The following is a 20,102-nucleotide window of genomic DNA, read 5'->3' as shown; positions in this document are numbered from 1 at the left end:
GTTTCAAATAGCAGCCTACCAGTTATCCTAGAAGACCGAAAAACAGGGCCTAGAGGCCAAGGGTATCCCGTTCCAGAGGTTTACTGCCCTGAATACAGAGGTTCTCCACATGCAACAGCATAAGGTGGTAGTATTTCAATGTGGTAAAATGGGCTGTACCATTTTAGGCTGCAGAGGGAGAGATTCACAGTTTTCATATTTTCTCGTGTATCATCAGCACTCATATTTCCCTCATTCTGCTGCTCATCTAGATCAGGCCGCCATCTGCTTGTGGAGAGTTCCAGAGAAGCTCAGAATTCAAAGCCTAAACTAGCTTTCAGGATGTGCAAAATGCTGCCTCCTTTTGGCTGAGCGTGGGGAAATGGTGAGTGGCGACATACAGGTCAGAAGCTGCCCCCCCCCACCTATTCTCTCCCACATGCTCCATCCTCTCTCCTCAGCCCAGATTAGCAACATCAATAAACTGCATTAGAAGTCCAGGCTGTTGTGCTGAAAGAATCAACCCTGCATCATTCTCATTCTTCTTCCTCCCAGTCAGGGATCTTTTTACTATTGCAGTGCTGGCTTCAGATGGTTTTGGAGACATCGTGCTTGCTGATGAGAACCTCCAGCAGCCGGAGTTTGGCTTTGATGTGCCTGTACTCGGAATACTCCTCTGACATGGGGATGCGGTCTTCCTTATGGGGACACCTACGGGAGTGGCAAAAAAAAAAATCAAACCATGTCACTGAAATGACACTTTCCAGCTCCTAACAAAATTCTTCTTTGCTCAACTGATTTCTTCAATTATAGGTTCCCAGAGGTAACAAAAGAAGAAAAATGATAATGCAGCCCAGTTCTAGGAACAGCAATTGAAGTATCAAGGGCAGATATGGAAGTGATGATGTCAAGACTAGAGGTGGGCACGAACAGGAAAAAGAAATGAACAAAATGTTCATTGGTTGTTGTGGATTTTCCGGGCTGTACTGCCGTGGTCCTGGCATTGTAGTTCCTGACGTTTTGCCAGCAGCTGTGACTGGCATCTTCAGAGGTGTAGCACCGAAAGACAGGGATCTCTCAGTGTGACACTGAAAGATCCCTGTCTTTCGGTGCTACATCTCAGAAGATGCCAGTCACAGCTGCTGGTGAAACGTCAGGAACTACAATGCCAGGACCACGGCAATACAGCCCGGAAAATCCACAACAACCATCGTTCTCCGGCCGTGAAAGCCTTCGACAATATAACGATGTTCATTGTTCGTTGCCATTCATGAACAAGGAATCACGAACAACCATGAACATAGAATCATAGAGTTAGAAGGGGCCATACAGACCATCTAGTCCAAACCCCTGCCCAGTGCAGGATCAGCCTAAAGCATCTCTGACAAGTATTCATCCAGCCTCTTATTGAAAACTGCCAGTGAAGGGGAGCTCACCACCTCCCTAGGCAGCTGATTCCACTTTTGAACTACTCTGACGGTGAAAAAGTTCTTCCTAATATCCAGCCAGTACCTTTCTGCACATAATTTAAGCTCGTTGCTTCGAGTCCTATCCTCTGCTGCCAAGTGAGGCCTCCAGAACTCCACACAATACTCCAGGTGCAGCCTGACCAAGGCAGTATAGAGAGGGGCTATGACCTCCTGTAATTTCGACGCTATGGCCCCTCCGATACAACCCAGGATAGAATTGGCCTTTTTTGCCACCGCATCACACTGACTGCTCATATTTAGTTTACAGTCCACTCTTACCCCAAGATCTCTTTCACATATACTATTGCCCAGAAGTGTAACCCCCATCCAGTATTTGTGCTTCCCATTTTTGTGGCCCAGATGTAATACTGTGCACTTGTCTTTGTTGAATTGCATCCTATTCACAGCTGCCCACTTCTCCAGAGTATTCAGGTCTTGTTGAATTTTAATTCTATCTTCTGGGGTGTTTGCTACCGCTCCCAATTTGGTATGATCAGCAAATTTAATGAGCAGCCCTTCCACTCCTTCATCCAGATCATTGATAAAAATATTGAAAAGTACCGGGCCCAAAACCGAGCCCTGCGGCACCCCACTGGACACCTCCCTCCAATCTGGTGAAACGCCGTTGACCACCACTCTTTGAGTGCGGTCCTCTAACCAGTTCCCTATCCACTGAACTGTCCTATAGTCTACTCCACAGTCTTCCAGTTTGCCCATCAGAATGTCATGGGGGACCTTATCAAAAGCTTTACTGAAATCCAGATAAATCACGTCAACAGAGTTCCCCTGATCCAGTAAGCTGGTCACTCAATCAAAGAAGGAAACCAGGTTGGTCTGGCAAGATATGTTAGGGACAAAAACATGCTGACTTCCCCGGATCACTGAGCGGTCCTTCAGATGCTTACAGATTGATCCCTTTAAAATCTGTTCTAATGTCTTCCCAGCCTGGCCTGTAGTTTCCCGGGTCATCCTTCTGCCCTTTCTTAAAGATTTGGATAACATTAGCTGTTTACGACCCTGTTCACGAACATGTTCATGGTTGGCTGTTTGTGGGAGGGAAGGGGGAGACTTGGAAGGGAAGAAAGTTCCCTGCACTGTTTGCAAACGGCGTGGGGAATTTCCTTCCCTTCAAAGTCTCCCTCCTTCCAGCTGGCTAGAGGGAGATGGGGAGACTCTGAAGGGAAGATGTTTCCCCATGCCATTTGCAAATGGCGTGGGGAACCTCCTTCCCTTCAGAGTCTCCCTCCTTCCAGCCAGCTGGAGGGAGGGGGGAGACTTTGTCAGGAAACCCCTGCCAAGTGGCAGAGTCAGGGGTGAAGTGCCTCTCTCCCTGCTGCTGTGCAGCAGCAGGAAGAAGGGCATTTCACCCCGTCAGGCTGCACTCAGCTGCTTGTCAGGGGTTTCCCTGACAAGCAGCTGAGTGGGGGATTTAAATGTCCCTCTTCCTGCTATGCAGAGCAGCAGGGAGAGGGAAATTTAAACCTCGGCAGGCTGCAATCAGCCCTTGTCAGAGTTTTCCCTGACAAGCAGCTGAGTCAGGGGTGAAGTGCCCCTGGGCTTAGATTGGGGTTTCCAGGGCAACAGGAGTTCAGACAGAGGCCATTTCCACACATGTTAAATAATGCACTTTCAATGCACTTTCGTAATCCTTTAGAAGTGGATTTTTTTACAAATAGAATTTTCCAAACTAAGAATAAAGACGCAAGACGAGTTGTCTCCAAGCTATGATTGGTTTCAATATAGACAGATTAGAGATCTCTATAACTCGGACTGTGTGAAAGGAGGGGTAAGAATGGAGAATTCAGAATTAGAGGAGGTAATTTTACAAGAGGATAAAAAGGAAATCTCTAAGACTTATAAAGTGTTGCTAAAATGGTACACAGAAGATGAGACAGTTAAAGTGCAAATGGTGAAGTGGGCTATAAACTTTAATAAAGAAATAACAATGGAGGCGTGGGAATACTTGTGGAAGAATACATTGAAGATCACGACATGCACTAACATTAAAGAGAGCGTTTATAAAATGATTTATCGTTGGTATTTGACACCAAAGAAAATTGTGTTAGGGAATTTGAACATTTCTAATAAATGCTGGAAATGTAAAAAGCATGAAGGATCGTTGTACCACATGTGGTGGACTTGTGAGGTAGCTAGGCAGTACTGGGGGGAAATAATAAGAGTGATAAGTGAGATTTTACAATTTCAAGTTAATAAGAACCCAGAACTCCTGCTACTGAACTTGGGAATGGAGGATATTCCGACACAATATAGGACATTGTTATTTTACATGACAGCAGCGGCTAGACTGTTGTATGTGCAAAAGTGGAAAGTACAAGAAGTGCCAACTATCGAGGACTGGATTTACAAATTGCTGTACATGGCGGAAATGGACAAAATGACAAGGAAACTGAGAGACCTTGATCCAGGACAGTTCAACATGGATTGGGAAAAGTTGAAGCAATATTTGGTGAAAAAATGGGAGGTGGGAGGAGAACTGTGGCAGTTTGAAAATTACTGAAATACAACAAAAGAAGAGGGAAGTGACTTTACCGAGGGGAGGAGAGTTAAATGAGAAATTCTAAGCAAATATTTTATTTGACTACTATACATAGTACTAAGTAATAGAGGTGTTACTATAAGAACTATAAGGATAGAAATTAACTAATTTTATTTCTGGCAGATAATTGTATAATGGAGAAATTATATAACTAAGATAGAATGAATATAAGATAGAAGGAAGTAAAGAGCAACATATAGAGTATGAGTTAAATTGATTGACTTACAGTGAATGTATACAATGCTTATAGAAGTACTTAAAGTTATGCAGAATAAGGGACAAATTGTTTGCCCCATATTGATGAGACAAGAAATAAGATAGAATATGGAGTACAAAAGTAGACAAATGATTGTTATTATTAAAGAATATATACCAGGAATGTAACATTTAGTCGATAAGTTAAGTGGGAAAGGGAATAGAGATAGCACTGTGTTATAATAGAAGCTTAGAAGAGAGTGAAAGTATATGTTTAATAGAATAAAATAAGTTTGAAATGAGTAGGGGGAAAAAACGGATAAGGGGTTGGAAAACTGTTTGAAGTCAACAAAAGGGGGGGAAAGGGAGGGGGTTAGAACTGGAATATTTAAAGGAAATTGATTGTAATAGATATTATAGAGATTTCTAATCCAATAAAAAATTAAAAAAAAAAAAGAAGTGGATTTTTTGTTCCACACATGGAAAATCAGTTTCAAATCTTCACTAAAGAGTATTGAAAGTGGATTATCCAACGTGTGTGGAAGCAGCCAGAGTTCAGACAGTCCATGCCTATGTTGTCAAGGGAATTGATTGAAAGGCATCAGACTGTCTGGCTTGACGAACGACTGATGAACACCACGAACAGGGCTTGGAACGAACACATGTTCATCAGGAACGGGGCCTCATGAACAGATTGCTTGCAAACAGCTGTGATCGGGCTGTTCACGGCTTTTTTTTGTCAATTTCTCTTTCTTATTTTGAAAATTTGTTTGGTTGCCACTCAAGGCTGTTCACAAAGCAAACAAGTTTACAATGAAGTCCGTGAAAGCAACAACATGAGAATGACCAATAATACAACAAGCTATGAAAACAAGCTTGGGAAATGAAAGCAGCATAGAACAACGTTCAGCTTCTGCTTGAAGACCTCCAGTGAGCAAGAGAGGACTCTTGACATCATCAGCATAGAACAACGTTCAGCTGCCTAAAATGGTATCACTAAAACAGACCTCAGGCTAGAAGCAGACCATAAAAACAAGTGGAACCCTTTAGTTTAGAGCCTGAGTAAAAAGAAGTATTTTGGCCCAGCACCTAAAGGAAAGTAAGGTAGGTGGTCAGGCAAGCCTCAAGGAGAAAAGTGTTCCAGAGGTTAGGTGCCACCACTGAAAAAGCCTTGTCTCTAGTTACTATCTACCCTACCTCTGCAAGCAGATGCACAGGCAGCAGGTCTCAGGGAGTGGATATTAACTGTCTTCCATCATTCTGTCCCTTCTCCCTCCTCCTCCTCCTGTTTCTTGAAATCATAGCTGTAGCTCAGAAGTCATCACACGGCTGATGGAGGCTCTGGCAACAACATCATGCATGCACACTTCTGCTGAATGAATAGCAGAGCCCAGCATGGGCACCAGGGATGAACTCCTTTGTCAGCAGCGAGTTCTGTTCTCCACTCAGCAGCTGTGCCCCGTGGCCGCAGAACCTGCATTGCCACCTCCTGACGCCCTCTGGCAAGGGCACCACACTGCAGCAGGAGTCCTCCCAGCAGCCCAACACATAAGCAGCTCCTCATCTACTCTGTTCTATGGTCTTTTCAGTAGGCCACAGAAGCTGCCCCGCCCTAGCAGTGCTCTGCAAATGTTCCCACAGCACGGTTAGGACAAAGTCTCCAAGTGCATGGAAGCACCTCAGAATATGGTAAGAACTAAAATAATTCAAGGCGCCCACAGAGGTGCCTGGCCATTGTATCTCTACGTGAGTCACTGCACTCAGTTTGCCTGCTTCAAACAAAACAAGAACACTAAACCAAATCCCACAGACAGGATAGGCTCCAATGCAGGTAGGCAGTTTTACATACTTCAAGAAAAAAAAACATTTTAGGATGCAAGAGTCAAATGGGCCTCTAATTTTAACTTGGTTGAGAAAAATCTCTCTGCCACCAGAAGCCAGGGAAGCAATGAAGCACACACCCCAGCTACACCGCAGCCTGGCTAGTACTGGGTCATACATCTAGAGATTCTTCATTCCGAGTGGGAAAAACAAAGGCAGCATTAAGGGTTGGGCAAGGGCTGGGAAATGCTTGAGGCTCCTGGCCCAGCAACCAGAGAATTCAGCCCAAGGGTCCTACAGAGTCACAGAAGCATCAGGCGCAATCTTCCATTTATTGCTAGGAGCAGCAACAGTGTGGGGCATGACTTCTCTGCATTCCTTTCCCCTCTCCAGGAGGGTGTGCATACAGCATGAAGGAGCAACATGCGCAGAGTGCATGTGTCTATGTGGAAAAATAACTGGAAGATGGAATTATTAGGGACCCCCAAATGTTGGAGCCAGCCATACTTCAGTGAGCCAACATCCAGAGTTAAAGAAGCCATTTCCTGAGATTTATAGGCATGTATGCCAGTGGAGTGACCACATGAAAACAGTCAGGCAATGTACTTACCTTCCTGTTTGTTTAAAGAATTGCTCCTCAAACTCTCTTAACACTTTCCGTAGTCTTTTCTTGTCAGCTCGGGTTTCTCGAAGATGTTCCAGCAGAACAGGCCTGCCAAGGGAGAATTGGGATTTGAAGACTTAATGAAAACGAATCAGAATGCATCTTCTACATGTGACCTCACACAGTGTGAATTTGAGTACAGAACTGGACTGGATGTTCTTCACTGTTTTCATGCTTAAAAATATGGATGAGGAAGATTCCCAACCTAAATGATATTCATTGTTTTGAGAATGGCCAGAGCAATTTGTGTTAAATGTAGCCACGGTATCATTTCTTTTGACATGGCAGCTGGCAAGGTCCATCCAGGAGATGTTTCCTCTTTGATGCACTCACATTGCAAGAAATCCAACAGGTTGCACTTACCTGTAACTGTTCTTCATTGAGTGGTCTTTTATGCGGGCACGTATCAGGTACTGTACATACACAGGCCAGTCACAGGGAAGATTTCCAGACTTTCTAGAGGACTAGGAGTGCCCCTCCTCATTTTGGCACTTTCCCACCAAAAAAAATCACATGATCAGGAGGAGGGGCACTATTCCCTCAGTTTTCTCCATGTCGCTGCTGGAGACCCCCAGAAACTCAGGTTCCAGAGAGTTCTCAGCAGGGCAGGAGGGAGGGATGTGTGCCTGCACAGAAGACCACTCGATGAACAACAGTTTCAGGTAAGTGCAACCCTGTTTTCACCCTTGTGGCTTCTGAGTAGTTCCACACTGGGAGAATAGCAAGCTCACTTACTGAAGGAGGTGGGTGTGAAGCTCTCAGAGTAAGAGACTTCTCAACAGATGCTTAGTGACTCATTGACATTCACCTAGAGGTGCTTCTAAAGAAGCTGAGAGCTCTCTAAAAGTGTCCCTACCAAAGTACCAACAAGAATGCAGAAAAACAAAAAAACCCCAATAAAACAAAAAAACAGTGCTGTGGTGTGGAGAGCTGTGCTGGGTAAAGGGCATTGAACTGTCATGCACTCAAGGGAGAGCGTGATAGCCTCTACCAACCCACAAAGGAAGGGTTGTCTGAGGATACTGCCAGGTCTCTCTGGGAGCCAGAAGGGAAGATTTATATTCACTTACAGTGAAGCTTCCTTTCTCGGTGGTTCAGGAGTGGGGCAGTCAAGACACTCGGGTAGCTCCTCCTCCTCCTTTTGCGCAGGGTTGGACAAACTTGCGATCCTAGGGGGAGGGGCTCCCGGGCTCTTCAGTTCCTTTCCAAGCCCCAGAATCCCCTTCGGTATACTTCCCAGTCTTTCCACAGCCTGTTATACATAACTAGAGTACTGGTAGATTAACTGTAAACATAACTCCATAACATAAAGGAAAAACCAATCCCTCTTCTCTCCCTCTCTATTTATTTATTTATTTAATTGGGTGGGATTTTGGACTGCCCCACTCCTGGACCACCAAGAAAGGAAGCTTCACAGTAAGTGAATATAATCTTCCATTCTCCTGTGGTCCTGGAATGGGGCAGTCAAGACACTCGGGATATATGTCTAGCAGTGCACCCTCGGGTGGGAATTCTAGCAGCTATATTTCCAGGACGTGCTGTAGCACTCTCCTTCCAAAGGCTGCCTCGGCTGATGCCATCTGATCTATCCTATAGTGCTTTGTGAATGTGTGCACAGACTTCCACGTTGCAGCCTTACATGTTTTCTTTAAGGACGGGAAGGATCTGTATGTTGCCGAGGCAGCTGTCCCTCTCACTGAGTGGGCAGTAATTCCTCCCAGTGGAATCATCTTTCTTCTTCTGTACACTAAACTGATGCACTCTCTAATCCATCTACTTATCACAGGTTACGTAACCTTCTCACCTAATAAGCTATGTCTGAAAGAAATACACATATTCTCCACCTTATGTATGTGTTTGGTTCTCTCTCTATAATAGCTCAATGTTCTTCTCACATCCAACCTGTGCCACTCCTTCTCCTTCTCATGCATTGGGTTAGTGCAAAAGGAAGGCAGAATTATGTCTTCTCCCCTTTGGAAAGTTGAATTGACCTTTGGAATAAAAGTAGGATCTGTCCTTAACACTCCTCTGTCATGATGAAAAATACACAGATCCTTATTTACTGATAGGGCCCCAATCTCAGACACCCGTCTTGCTGAAGAACTGTTTTAAGTGTCAGATCTTTAAGGGGGCACGTTGCCATGGGCTCAAACAGCTCCCTAGTAAGTGAGTTAAGTACTAGGCTGAGATTCCAGGTTTGAAATCTATGTATTTTGGGAGGATTAGTTAACATAGTCCCCCTCAGAAACCTTTTAATGTGAGGATGTGTACTAAGAGACATCCGTCTCTTTGACCCTTTAATCACGGAGATTGCCGCCACCTGCCTTTTCAAGGTGCTGGTGCTAAGCCCTTTGTCTAGGCCATCTTGCAGGAATAGAAGAATCTGTTTTATAGACACTGTTAATGGATTTCCCCCTTTTTTCTCACACCATTCATTAAACACCTGCCATGTCCTGTCATGGCTTTTGTTCGTGGAACTTTTTCTTGATGCTAGCTTCGTAGAAATCACTCTCTTGGAATATCCCACATCCTTAAGTTGGTTGTGTTCAACTTCCAGATTTAGGGACTTTGGATGTTGTATCTTCCCCTAAGTTAGCAGGTCTTTCCTGCATGGACGCATCCAGTGATCCATGATCAATAACCTCTTGAGGTCTTAGAACCATGACCTCCATGGCCAGAAGGGGGTAACCATTATTGCCTCCACCCTCTGTTCCACTATATTTTGTATTAACCTGTGTATTATATTTATTTATTTATTTAATTAGATTTTTAGTCCGCCCTCCCCGCCAGGTGGGCTCAGGGTGGAGTACAACATTTCAATTTACATAAATAATAGTTAAAAACAGATAAAACATTATACAAATGACATTAAAACAACTTTATACAATACAGCTTTTCTTCAGATGGCGACGATAAAATACTGCTTTTCTAGCCCTGGCTTATATGTAGGGTGGCGGACAGATCTTTAGTGTGGCCAGTGGGAGCCCAACTTCGGCTCCACCATATGCCTGGCAGGACAACTCTGTATTACAGGCCTGGCGGAAAGATAATAAATCCCGCCAGGCCCTGGTTTCCTCAGATAGAGAGCTCCACCAGGTCAGTGCCAGGACCCAAAAAGCCCTGGCTCTAGTCGAGCTCAGGCAAGCCTCCCTTGGGCCAGGGACCACCAACAGTTGTTTATTTGTTGAACGAAGCATCCTCTGGGGTACATATGGGGAGAGGCGGTCCTGCAGACATGCTGGGCCCAGGCTGCATAGGGCTTTATAGGTCAACACCAAAACCTTGAACCAGACCCGGTACTCAAATGGTAACCAGTGCAGCTGGCGTAGCATAGATGTTATATGTTCCCTAATTGGGACTCTTGCAATTACTTGCACAGCTGCATTTCGGACCAGCTGTAGCTTCCGGATCAGGCCCAGGTGAAGCCCTGTGTAGAGCGAGTTGCAGTAGTCTAATCTAGAGGTGACCATTGCTTGGATCACTGCAGTTAAGTCATGGGTTGATAGGTAGGGGACAAGCTGCTGGGCCTGGCTTAGATAGAAAAATGAAGACCGGGCAACTGCTGTGACCTGTGCCTCCATAGTCAGGGAGGCATCCAGGATCACCCCCAGGCTCCTAAATCTCGAAACCGGTGCAAGTAGCGCTCCATCAAGAGCAGGGAGCTGGAGTCCCATGCCCATGGCCCCCAGACCTACATGCAGGACCTCTGTCTTTGTGGGATTTAATTTCAACCGACTCTGCTTCAACCATCCAGTCACAGCTTCAAAGGAACACTCCAAGACATCTGGGGCAGAGTCGGGCCATCTGTCCATCATCAGATATAGTTGGGTGTCATCAGCATATTGATGACACCCAAGTCCAAAACTCCAAGTGCCACCTTCTGTCCCCGACTGTGGAGAAAAGAGACAAGCCACTGTAAGGCAGTCCCTCGTATCTTCACATTGGCAAGGCGGTGGGTCAATAGATTGTAATCGACCGTATTGAATGCTGCTGACAAATCCAGTAGTATCAGCAGCACCAATCTGCCATGATCCAGCTGCCTTCAAAGATCATCCGTGAGGGCGACCAGAAACGTCTCCACCTCATGTCCTGGGCGGAAGCCAGACTGGAAGGGATCTAGAGATGAGGAATCATCCAGGAAACCCTATAGCTGCTCCACCACCACCCGCTCAATCACCTTACCCAGAAACAGGAGGTTTGAAACTGGGTGGTAACTGACCGGGTCAGTGGGGTCCAAAGATGGCTTCTTCAAGAGACGCCTAACCATGGCTTCCGGAAAAATCCCGGAGCTCAAGGACATGTTGACAATGGCCTCCAGAGTAGTCTGTAGCCCATCTATGCTGGCCTTCACCAGCCATGATGGGCACGGATCCAAGGAGCATGTGGTAGGTCTCACTGTTCACAGGGTCCTTTCAATCTCATCCCCGGAAAGTGGGTTGAAATGATCTAATATCATCCCAGTAGATGGCCACGGGGCCTCTAGTTCACGTACTGTGTCAATTGTGGCTGGTAAGTCCCAGCAGAGAGACAAGATTTTATCAGCAAAAAAGCTCCCCAAAGCCTCAAAGCTAATATCTGAATTCAAAATTTGACAGTCTCCCCCTGATAGGGAGATCAGTGACCAAACCACAATAAACAATTTTGCTGGGCATGAGCTAGCTGATGCAATGGAAGCTGCGTAGAAATCTTTCCTTGCAGCCTTCACCGCCATCTCATAGACTTTCATAAACGTCCTATAAGATGATCTTGCTTCTTCGTTGTGAGATTGCTGCCACCCTCACTCAAGCCGTCTTAGTTCCCACTTCATCCATCGTAGCTCCTCTGTATACCAGGAAGCCAATCTGGTGTGGGGGCAAAGAGGGCGACGGGGGGCAATTTTGTTGATGGCTTAGGAAAGACGGACTTGCCAGTCTTCCACCAGCTCATCCAACGAACCACTAGGGAGTATTGGATCCCACAGAGCATTCTGGAAACCAATTGGATCCATAAGTCTCCATGGGCAAGCATAAATAAGCTCACTGCCCTTGCAGGGTGGGGGTGGTATATCCAGACAAGCCTTCAGAACCAAGTGGTCTGACCATGGCACCAGTTCAACTGCTTCCAGATCCACATTTATCCCCACCCCGAAAATCAGATCCAGTGTGTGGCCTGCTTGATGCATGAGGGTTGAAACAATCTGGGAGAGTCCCAGTGTGGCCATGGAGGATACCAGATCCGCAGCCCAAGTAGAGGCGGCATCATCGGCATGGATGTTGAAGTCTCCCAGCACTATCAGTCTCAGATACTCCAAGGTCCACCCTGCTACCACCTCCAACAGGCGCAACAGGGTATCTGCTGGTGCGCTAGGCTGTCGGTACACCATACAGATAGCCACACTCTTGGCACCCCACACTGGGTCCACGCAATCAGTACCGGAGATCTCCAGGGCAGGGAGTGGTCTGAAGGAGAAAGACTCTTGAACAAGGATTGCCACCCCTCCCTCCCGGCCACCCATTCGGGACTGATAGAGGACTGAAAACCCAGGGTGGGGGGATCAGTACTTTCGAGGCGACTGTTTCACCCTCCCTTACCCAGGTCTTGGTCATGCACACCAGGTCCATATCATTTGCTGCAAAATAATCATGCAGCGTTCTAGTTTTATTATTTATGGACCTGGTATTGCACAACATCAGTGTTGAAGGGGCGCGAAATTTCTTAACTCCACACCCAGCAATTCTCAGGATGGGACACAGGTTGGAAGGACACCGAGCTCTACCATATCTCCATGTCCTTCTCATCTTGGCCCAAGTCCCACCGCCATACCTCCCTCGCCCCCAGAGGACTGGGATCCCTGACTCCATACTAGCCAATCCTTCATCCACCACCCTTTGGCTTGCTGCTGGCTCACTCACCACAAGGAGACAGGAGCTTGTTCTTCTTTGCTCTCTTCCTCCGTCTCTCAGTGGGAAGACGTATAGGAGGTTCCGTGGCCAGTCTTTGGACAGTGCATCTGTTCCCATTGTGTCTTGTTCTTTTTGTCTTGAGGAGAATTTTGGAACTTGCCTGTTTTGTGTAAACAGGTCCACTTCTGGCTTGCCAAACTTCTGGCATATCAGGGAAAAACCTGTTTGTTCAGCATCCACTCTGACTGATCCACTTCGTTTCGACTGCCAGAGTGTTCTGTTGCCCTGCTACGTGAACCACCCCCTATGGACCTCAGGTTCCTCTCTGCCCAGAGGAAAATCTCTTCTGCCTCTTTGTTCAGAGTTTTGGACTTGCTGCCTCCCTGTTTGCTTATGTAAGCTTTTGCTGTCATATTGTCTGTTTGTACCATGATGTGGTTCTCTCTCAGACAATCCTGTAATTCCCAGAGGCTGTTCTTGATGGCTCTCAGTTCCAGTAGGTTTATGCTTAATCCTTTCTCCTTGGTGTGCCATTCTCCCTGGGCTATTCTGTCTCTCGTATGTGCTCCCCATCCTGTCAGACTCTCGTCTGCCATCATGGTTATTTGCTTTGGTTCTCTGAGTGGTGACCCTTCTGCAAACCTGTTCGTTTACGTCCACCAGTTCAGCTCTCTGGACAAGGCCTGTGGGATCTCCACTCTTTTGTTCCATTTGTGTGTTATGATTCATTGGTAAGGTCGTAGAAACCTCTGCAATGGCCTCATGTGGAATCTGGACCACTGGAATGTATCCTGGCATGATGCCATCATCCCTTGCAGTTTGGCCAATTGCATCACCTCCACCAGCCTCTCATTTTGGATGGACTTTATTAGTGTAGTGATCTTTTGTTGCCTCTCAAGGGACACAAAAGTTTTGGCCATGATTGTGTCCACTATCACCCCTAAATGAATTATCCTTTATGTAGGGGTAAGGATGCTCTTCTGTCAATTGATAACAAAACCATGCTTCTCTAGGCAGTTTATCATTGTTGACACTGCCTCCTGAGCTGATTCCAGTGATGGGGCCTTTATTAGAATATCATCCAGATAAGGTGCTAGGGCTATTCCTTGGATTGTGAGGAATGCTATCAACGTTACCAGCACTTTTGTGAACACCCTCGGTGATGACTTCAGGCCGAACGGTAGGGCTCTGTACTGATAGTGTTCCCCATTGTAAGCAAAACATAGGTATTTTCTGTGTGTCACTCTTATAGGGATGTGTAGGTAGGCCTCTGACACATCTATGGAGGCAAGAAAGTCCCCTTGCTGAATGGCCCCCATAGTAGGCTTTATAGTCTCCATTTTGGACTTCCTGGATCATATGTGGAGATTTAACTGTCAGGCTACAGATGACAGGATATGGTAGATAGGTCCCTGATACCATTGCAACAAGAAGTCCAAGCTCTTGGTTAAATGGTTTTATTCAGAAATCAAATCTTTCCATATATATGTCCATAGAATTACTCAGAGGCAAGAAAGCATATAAGCAGTACACGCTTCCTTGATAGGAATAAAGACTTGAGGAAAGTACAACTCTAAATACCCACTCATTTCCCCCCTCCCATCTAGACCACAGGTTTGCATGGGAAAGGGTCTGGGAATGCATGAAAGTAAACTGTAACATTTCAGACAGTACAAGGTCACTTCTGTGAGCTTCAAAGAAAGATAACACAGCTGTGTTCACAGGCTGTTAGAGAAACAAAAGTGTTTAGAGCAAGCATTTGTAAAACGAAATCAAGACAGCATTAGCAATGGTTCAACACCTAGAACAATGGCATGGAGGTAGGGGTACAGACATGACATTTAACCATTTTTGGTCCAAGATGGCCCTGACGTCCCCATTTCTCTTTGGTACAATGAAGATCGAGTACACTCCCTGTTTTTTGTGCTGTGTTGGTACCGGTTCTATCGCCCTTATCTTGATTAGGTGACCAATGGCCTCTTTTATCTTCAGGTGTTTCTGTTGTGATGGGTTCCTGAACACTTGAATGAAGTGCCATTTTGGTAACGTTTTGAATTCCAAGGAATAGCCCTTGGATACTGTTTCCAGTACCCACCTTTCCGAAACCGTCTATCTCCATCGAGTTGTGAAGCCTTGTAGACATCCTCCAATCTGCTTGATTGTCTGGAGACATGGATACTCATGCTTTGCTGCCTTTCTTTTGCCCTTTGGATTGGGAAGCTGACTTTCTAAAGGTGAAGGGCCTGTTATCAGCTCTCATTTTGGCTTGCCATCGATTCTTGAAGGATCTGTTGGTACCTTGCCTTGAAGACCTCCTGAAGTCTTGAAAGGAGGGTTTACCTTTGTACTTTAGGTTCTTTTTCTTTGATGGCAGGACTTTTTTCTTTTCTGCATCTTCCACTAGATATTTATCTAGGGTGTCTCCAAACAATTTGGTGCCTGTAAAGAGTATCGCTGCCACTTTAATACGAACGGGGGGGATCCACGTCCCAATTTCTCAGCCACGTGTTTCATCATGCCATTACATTAAACCCCATAGCTCTGGAAGACATTTGGAACGAGTTCAGAGTAGCATCCGCTGCAAAGGCTATTTTCTTAAGTTCATTCTTGATTTCCTTTGGGACCTCTCTACCTGCGACTGCTAGGTCGGAAGCCCAGGTATAAGCTGCTCTGGCAAATAGCAACCCGGTGGCTGAAGACCTCAAGGATGCCGCTGACGCTTCAAAGTTCCTCCTGTGCAGTGCCTGCTCTGCCTTTCTGCCAGAAGGATCCTTCAGCATGCCTTCCACATCCACAGGCAGGACCGACATGGTTGCTAGGCTTGTGACTGGATCGCCTACCGTGAGCAGTCTTATCTTTGTTGCATCATCCGGTGTCAGAGGGCACAGCTTGTTGAACACCGATTGGTAGAGCTTTGGTCTGGCAGGATTGTCCCATTCCATCTTGAGAATATTATGGAAGATGGATAGAAGAGGCACCCGTGTCTGTTTGGGCCCCAGTTTAGGTAGTGTCCTCTCCAAACCCTGGGGGTGGGATGGTACTGCCTCCTCTTTTCCTGTACCACTTTGTGTAATTTCCAAGATTCTCAGCACCTTTGCAAGCAGCTTAGAATAAACTTCTAGTGGGAAAAGCCTAGTTTGTATTTGGCCCACTTCTGTCTCTTCTTCGTCTGATAGTTCCCCTTCTTCACTCCCTGAGGTTTGGTGTGATGTTTCTGAACCCCATTGAGACTCTTCCGAGTCACTGGAGTCACCTTCCACCCACCTCTCTACCCTTCTTTTGGGGGGGTTTATATGGACAGTGCCTTTTGCAGGCCTTTTCACTTTAGAAGTACCTGGGTATTCTTCCTTGCCTTGTGGTGCCATCTGCTCCCTGAGATCTCTCAATGCATTGTCTAGCCCTTTTTAAATCTCAGCTTGTAGCCATGCTAAGATATTTGCTTTGGCTTCTGGTCCAGATAAATCAGGGTAATTACTCCCCTGGCCTTCCCCCTGGGTAGAGCCTGCAGAGCTTGGGGAGTCCATACCACAAAGCGTTGACTCGGATGCCTTCGTGTCTAATGGGCCAGCCTTAGATGCCATTCTCAACAAAGTTCCTCCTGCCTAAAAGGTGAAAGCGAGTGGGGGCAGGCATTAATCAGTAGCAGGGCATTTTGAGCAGTTGAGTCCCTTTAGATTAAACAAACGAGAACCCAGGATTGAGGGGACTGACCCACCCAGGGCTACATGTAGAGCTCATGGCATTGGGGGAAAACTAAGCAGCAAACAGCTGCCTTTTAGCCCAGCCGCTTAACTGCGCAGTACCTCTGTGAGGTTCTAACTCCACTCTACAGAAGCCTCCCCCGTTTTACAGAAATCCATCTGCCTCTCCATGGGAGGATTCTGAGGTCTACTTACCGCTGCTGGCACATTCCATGAGGCCTCTGCCGCTTTGGAGCCCTGTGGGCCGTTTCTCAATATCGCGGCTGCCGCGATGTCTCTGCACACCTCTCTCCTGGCTTCAGCAGCAGCCGGGTCCTAGTGCCCTAGGAGCATCAGATCATCGCTTCGCCCCCACGGCTTTACTGTTTCAGTCAGTGTCTGAAGTGGGGTTTGGGGGGGAGGGGAGGAAGACAACATTCTTCCTTTTCCCCCGGCGAGCCCGCACCTCCTTCCTATCTCTTCAGGATGGCTGCTCCACGGAGCGATAAGGTCCATGACTCCTGCTGAGCTGGGCTGGAAAAAACTGAATAGCCTGGGAGCCCCTCCCCCTAGGATAGCAAGTTCAACCGACCCTGTGCAAGAGGAGGAGGAGGAGGATCCACCCGAGTGTCTTGACGGCCCCTTCCCAGGACCACAGGAGAATGACTAATACAACTGATAGTGCTGTGAGACATGAGGGTGAAAGCCAACCTCAGGTAGGGAATCCTGGCCAGGGCATTGGGCACATTAACATTGTGAAACTCTATGAATGGGGGGATGTAGATTAGAAACCCAGTGTCCTCATTCCACAGATGGAAGTGCTGTACATTAAAAATAAAGCAACAGGGAAGCGCAGAAAGTTAAAACAGGGTTGCACTTATCTGTAACTGTTGTTCACTGAAGTCTTCTGTGCAGGCCTGCCAATCAGTAGACTTTGTAGCTAAAAAATCTAGGGGGCACTGTCCCTTCCCAGCCTGTTCTCTGGGAGGGGCCATACCCCTGACCCTCAATTTCTCCTTAGCTGCCAGGCTCTCCAGGTAAGTAGTGAACAGCACACAGTCAGGCAGGAGGGATAGTGTATGTGTCTGCACAGAAGACCTCAATGAACAACAGTTACAGGTAAGTGCAACCCTATTTTCATTTTTGGTCTTCTGTGCAGTCCCTCGTGGGAGATTAACAAGCCACTTACCCATGGAAAAGGGGCACTCTCTTTATGAAAACAGCATCTGCTGGATTGCTTGACCCATGGCTGTTTCCCTCCTGTTATGTAAATCAAGGGTGTAGTGCCTGATGAAGGCATTGACTGAAGACCATGTTGTGGCTTTACAGATACATTGAAGAGAAACACCTTTTATAGGGCTGCAGAAGATGCTTGTGACTTGGTGGAATGGGCATAGACCTCTACAGGACAAGGTAAATTAGTTTGTCCATAGCACATTTTGATAACCTGAACTACCCATCTGGCAATAGTCTGAGAAGTAGCCCTTTCCCTTAATTTGGGCCCACATAACAGAGAAAAGGTTTTAGAAAGGATGGCTGTAATTACTACTGGGTTTCTCAAGAACAAGTCATGTCAAATTAACCTTATCTCTTTTTTTGAGAAAGTTACTACCTTGCTGGATCAAGGGAATGCTGTAGACATAGTTTATCTCGATTTCAGTAAGGCTTTTGATAAGGTTCTACATAATATGCTTATTGACAAATTGGTAAAACATGGCTTGGATCCTATTACTCTTCGGTGGACCTGTAACTGGTTGATAAATCTCACCCAAAGATGGCTTGTTAATGGTTTCTCACCCTTGGATAAGAGTGAAATGTGGAGTGCCTCAGGATTGGATCTCAGACCTGTTCAGTTCAACATTTTTATAAATGATTTGGATGAAGGAATTGAGGGGAATGCTTTTTAAATTTAAGGTTGATACTAAATTGGGAGCGGTAGCAAATACAGTAGAAGACAGAGTCAGGATACAGGATAATCTTGACAGGCTGGAAAACTGGGCTAAAACAAATAAAATGAATTTCAAAATCAAAGAATCACAGAGTTGGAAGGAGCCATACAGACCGTCTAGTCCAACCTCCTGCCCAAGGCAGGATGAGCCTAAAGCATCCCTGATAAATATTCATCCAGCCTCTTCTTGAAAACTGCCAGTGAAGGAGAGCTCACCACCTCCCTAGGCAGCTGATTCCACCTTTGAACTACTCTGACCATGAAAAAGTTTTTCCTAATATCCAGTTGGTACCTTTCTGCATGTAATTTAAGCCCATTGCTTCGAGTTCTATCCTCTGCTGCCAATTGGAACAGCTCCTTGCTCTCCTCCAAATGACAGCCTTTCAAATATTTAAAGAGAGCAATCATGTCCCCCCTCAACCTCCTCTTCTCCAAACTAAATATTCCCAAGGCCCTCAGCCTTTCCTCGTAGGGCTCAGTCTCCAGACCCCTGATCATTCTTGTCACTCTCTTCTGCACCCTCTCGATTTTGTCCACATCCTTTTTGAAGTGAGGCCTCCAGAACTGCACACAGTACTCCAGGTGCAGCCTGACCAAGGCAGTATAGAGACTGGCTATGACCTCCTGCAATTTTGATGCAATGGCCCTTTTGATACAATGCAAGACTGAGTTTGCCTTTTTTGCCACCGCATCACACTGACCGCTCATATTTAGTTTACAGTCCACTCTTACCCCAAGATCTCTTTCACATACACTTCTGGGTAGTAGTGTATCTCCCATCCTGTATTTGTGCTTCCCATTTTTGTGACCCAGATGTAATACTGTGCACTTATCTATGTTGAATTGCATCCTGTTCACAAACACCCACTTCTCCAGAGTATTCAGGTCTTGTTGAATGTTAACTCTATCTTCCTGGGTGTTTGCTACTCCTCCCAATTTGGTATCATCAGCAAATTTAATGAGCAGCCCTTCTACTCCTTCATCCAGATCATTGATAAAAATATTGAAAAGTACTGGGCCTAAAACAGAGCCCAGTGGGACCTCACTGGACACCTCCCTCCAATCTGATGAAACGCCATTGACCACCACTCTTTGGGTGTGGTCCTCTAACCAGTTCCCTATCCACCGAACTGTCCTACAGTCCAGTCTGCAGTCTTCCAGTTTACCTATTACAATGTCATGAGGGACCTTATCAAAAGCTTTACTGAAATCCAGGTAAATCACGTTGACATAGTTCCCACGATCCAGTAAGCTGGTCACTCGATCAAAGAAGGAAATCAGGTTATTCTGGCAGGATCTGTTAGGAACAAAACCATGCTGACTTCCCCGGATCACTGAGCAGTCCTCCAGATGCTTACTGATCGATCCCTTTAAAATCTGCTCTAATATCTTCCCAGCAACAGAAGTCAGACTGACCTAAGTAAAGCAGTCAAGACACTACTAAAGCAGTCAAAACTAAAGCAGTCAAGACACTTTTTCTAAACAATGATTAATTGTATGGATAACTTTTCTCTCATAAACGCTGCCCGCCTGACAGATTCTCCTGCCAATACAAACTGAAAAAAAGGAGAAAAGAAAACAACAGTTGGTCAAAAGAAACTCCTTCACAGCAACTTATTATGTTCCTACAAGTTAGTTTCTCTCTCTCTCTCCCCAAAGAAACAAAACCAAATAATAGGAAAAAGATTAAAAATATAAAATCAAACTACAGGAGGCCACTAACAAATGCCCTGTCCAAGCGACCGAAACCGAGGTGTTTTGAAACTGCAACCAGTCCACAGTGCAGCTGCCAGACTGTTTGTCAGGACTTGCCGCAGCCGCTGCTGGGCAGGGCGCCAGCATGCCTGTCCCTGACGTCCAGGGGGTGTCAGGGATACTGCAGGACCCTGCTCTGTGGAAGAAGGGGT

At 46.1% G+C, this 20,102-nt stretch overlaps 1 protein-coding gene across 1 annotated transcript in view; it reads right to left on the bottom strand.

Annotated features, from left to right (window-relative positions):
• Positions 1-566: 566 nt before the first annotated feature.
• Positions 567-20,102, bottom strand: part of FAM13C (family with sequence similarity 13 member C) — a 199,463-nt gene continuing 179,927 nt past the window's right edge. Inside the window, exons 9-10 of the mRNA XM_055001122.1 lie at positions 6,632-6,733; positions 567-690 (exon numbers count right to left, since the gene is read on the bottom strand). Of these exons, the coding sequence (XP_054857097.1) occupies positions 567-690; positions 6,632-6,733 (226 nt within the window). The remainder of the gene's footprint in view (positions 691-6,631; positions 6,734-20,102) is intronic.

This window comes from Eublepharis macularius, chromosome 17 (assembly GCF_028583425.1).
Source record: "Eublepharis macularius isolate TG4126 chromosome 17, MPM_Emac_v1.0, whole genome shotgun sequence".
Lineage (NCBI taxonomy): Eukaryota > Metazoa > Chordata > Lepidosauria > Squamata > Eublepharidae > Eublepharis > Eublepharis macularius.
The sequence above is the reverse complement of the archived record's forward strand: the minus strand, read 5'-3'. Positions and strand labels throughout refer to the sequence as shown.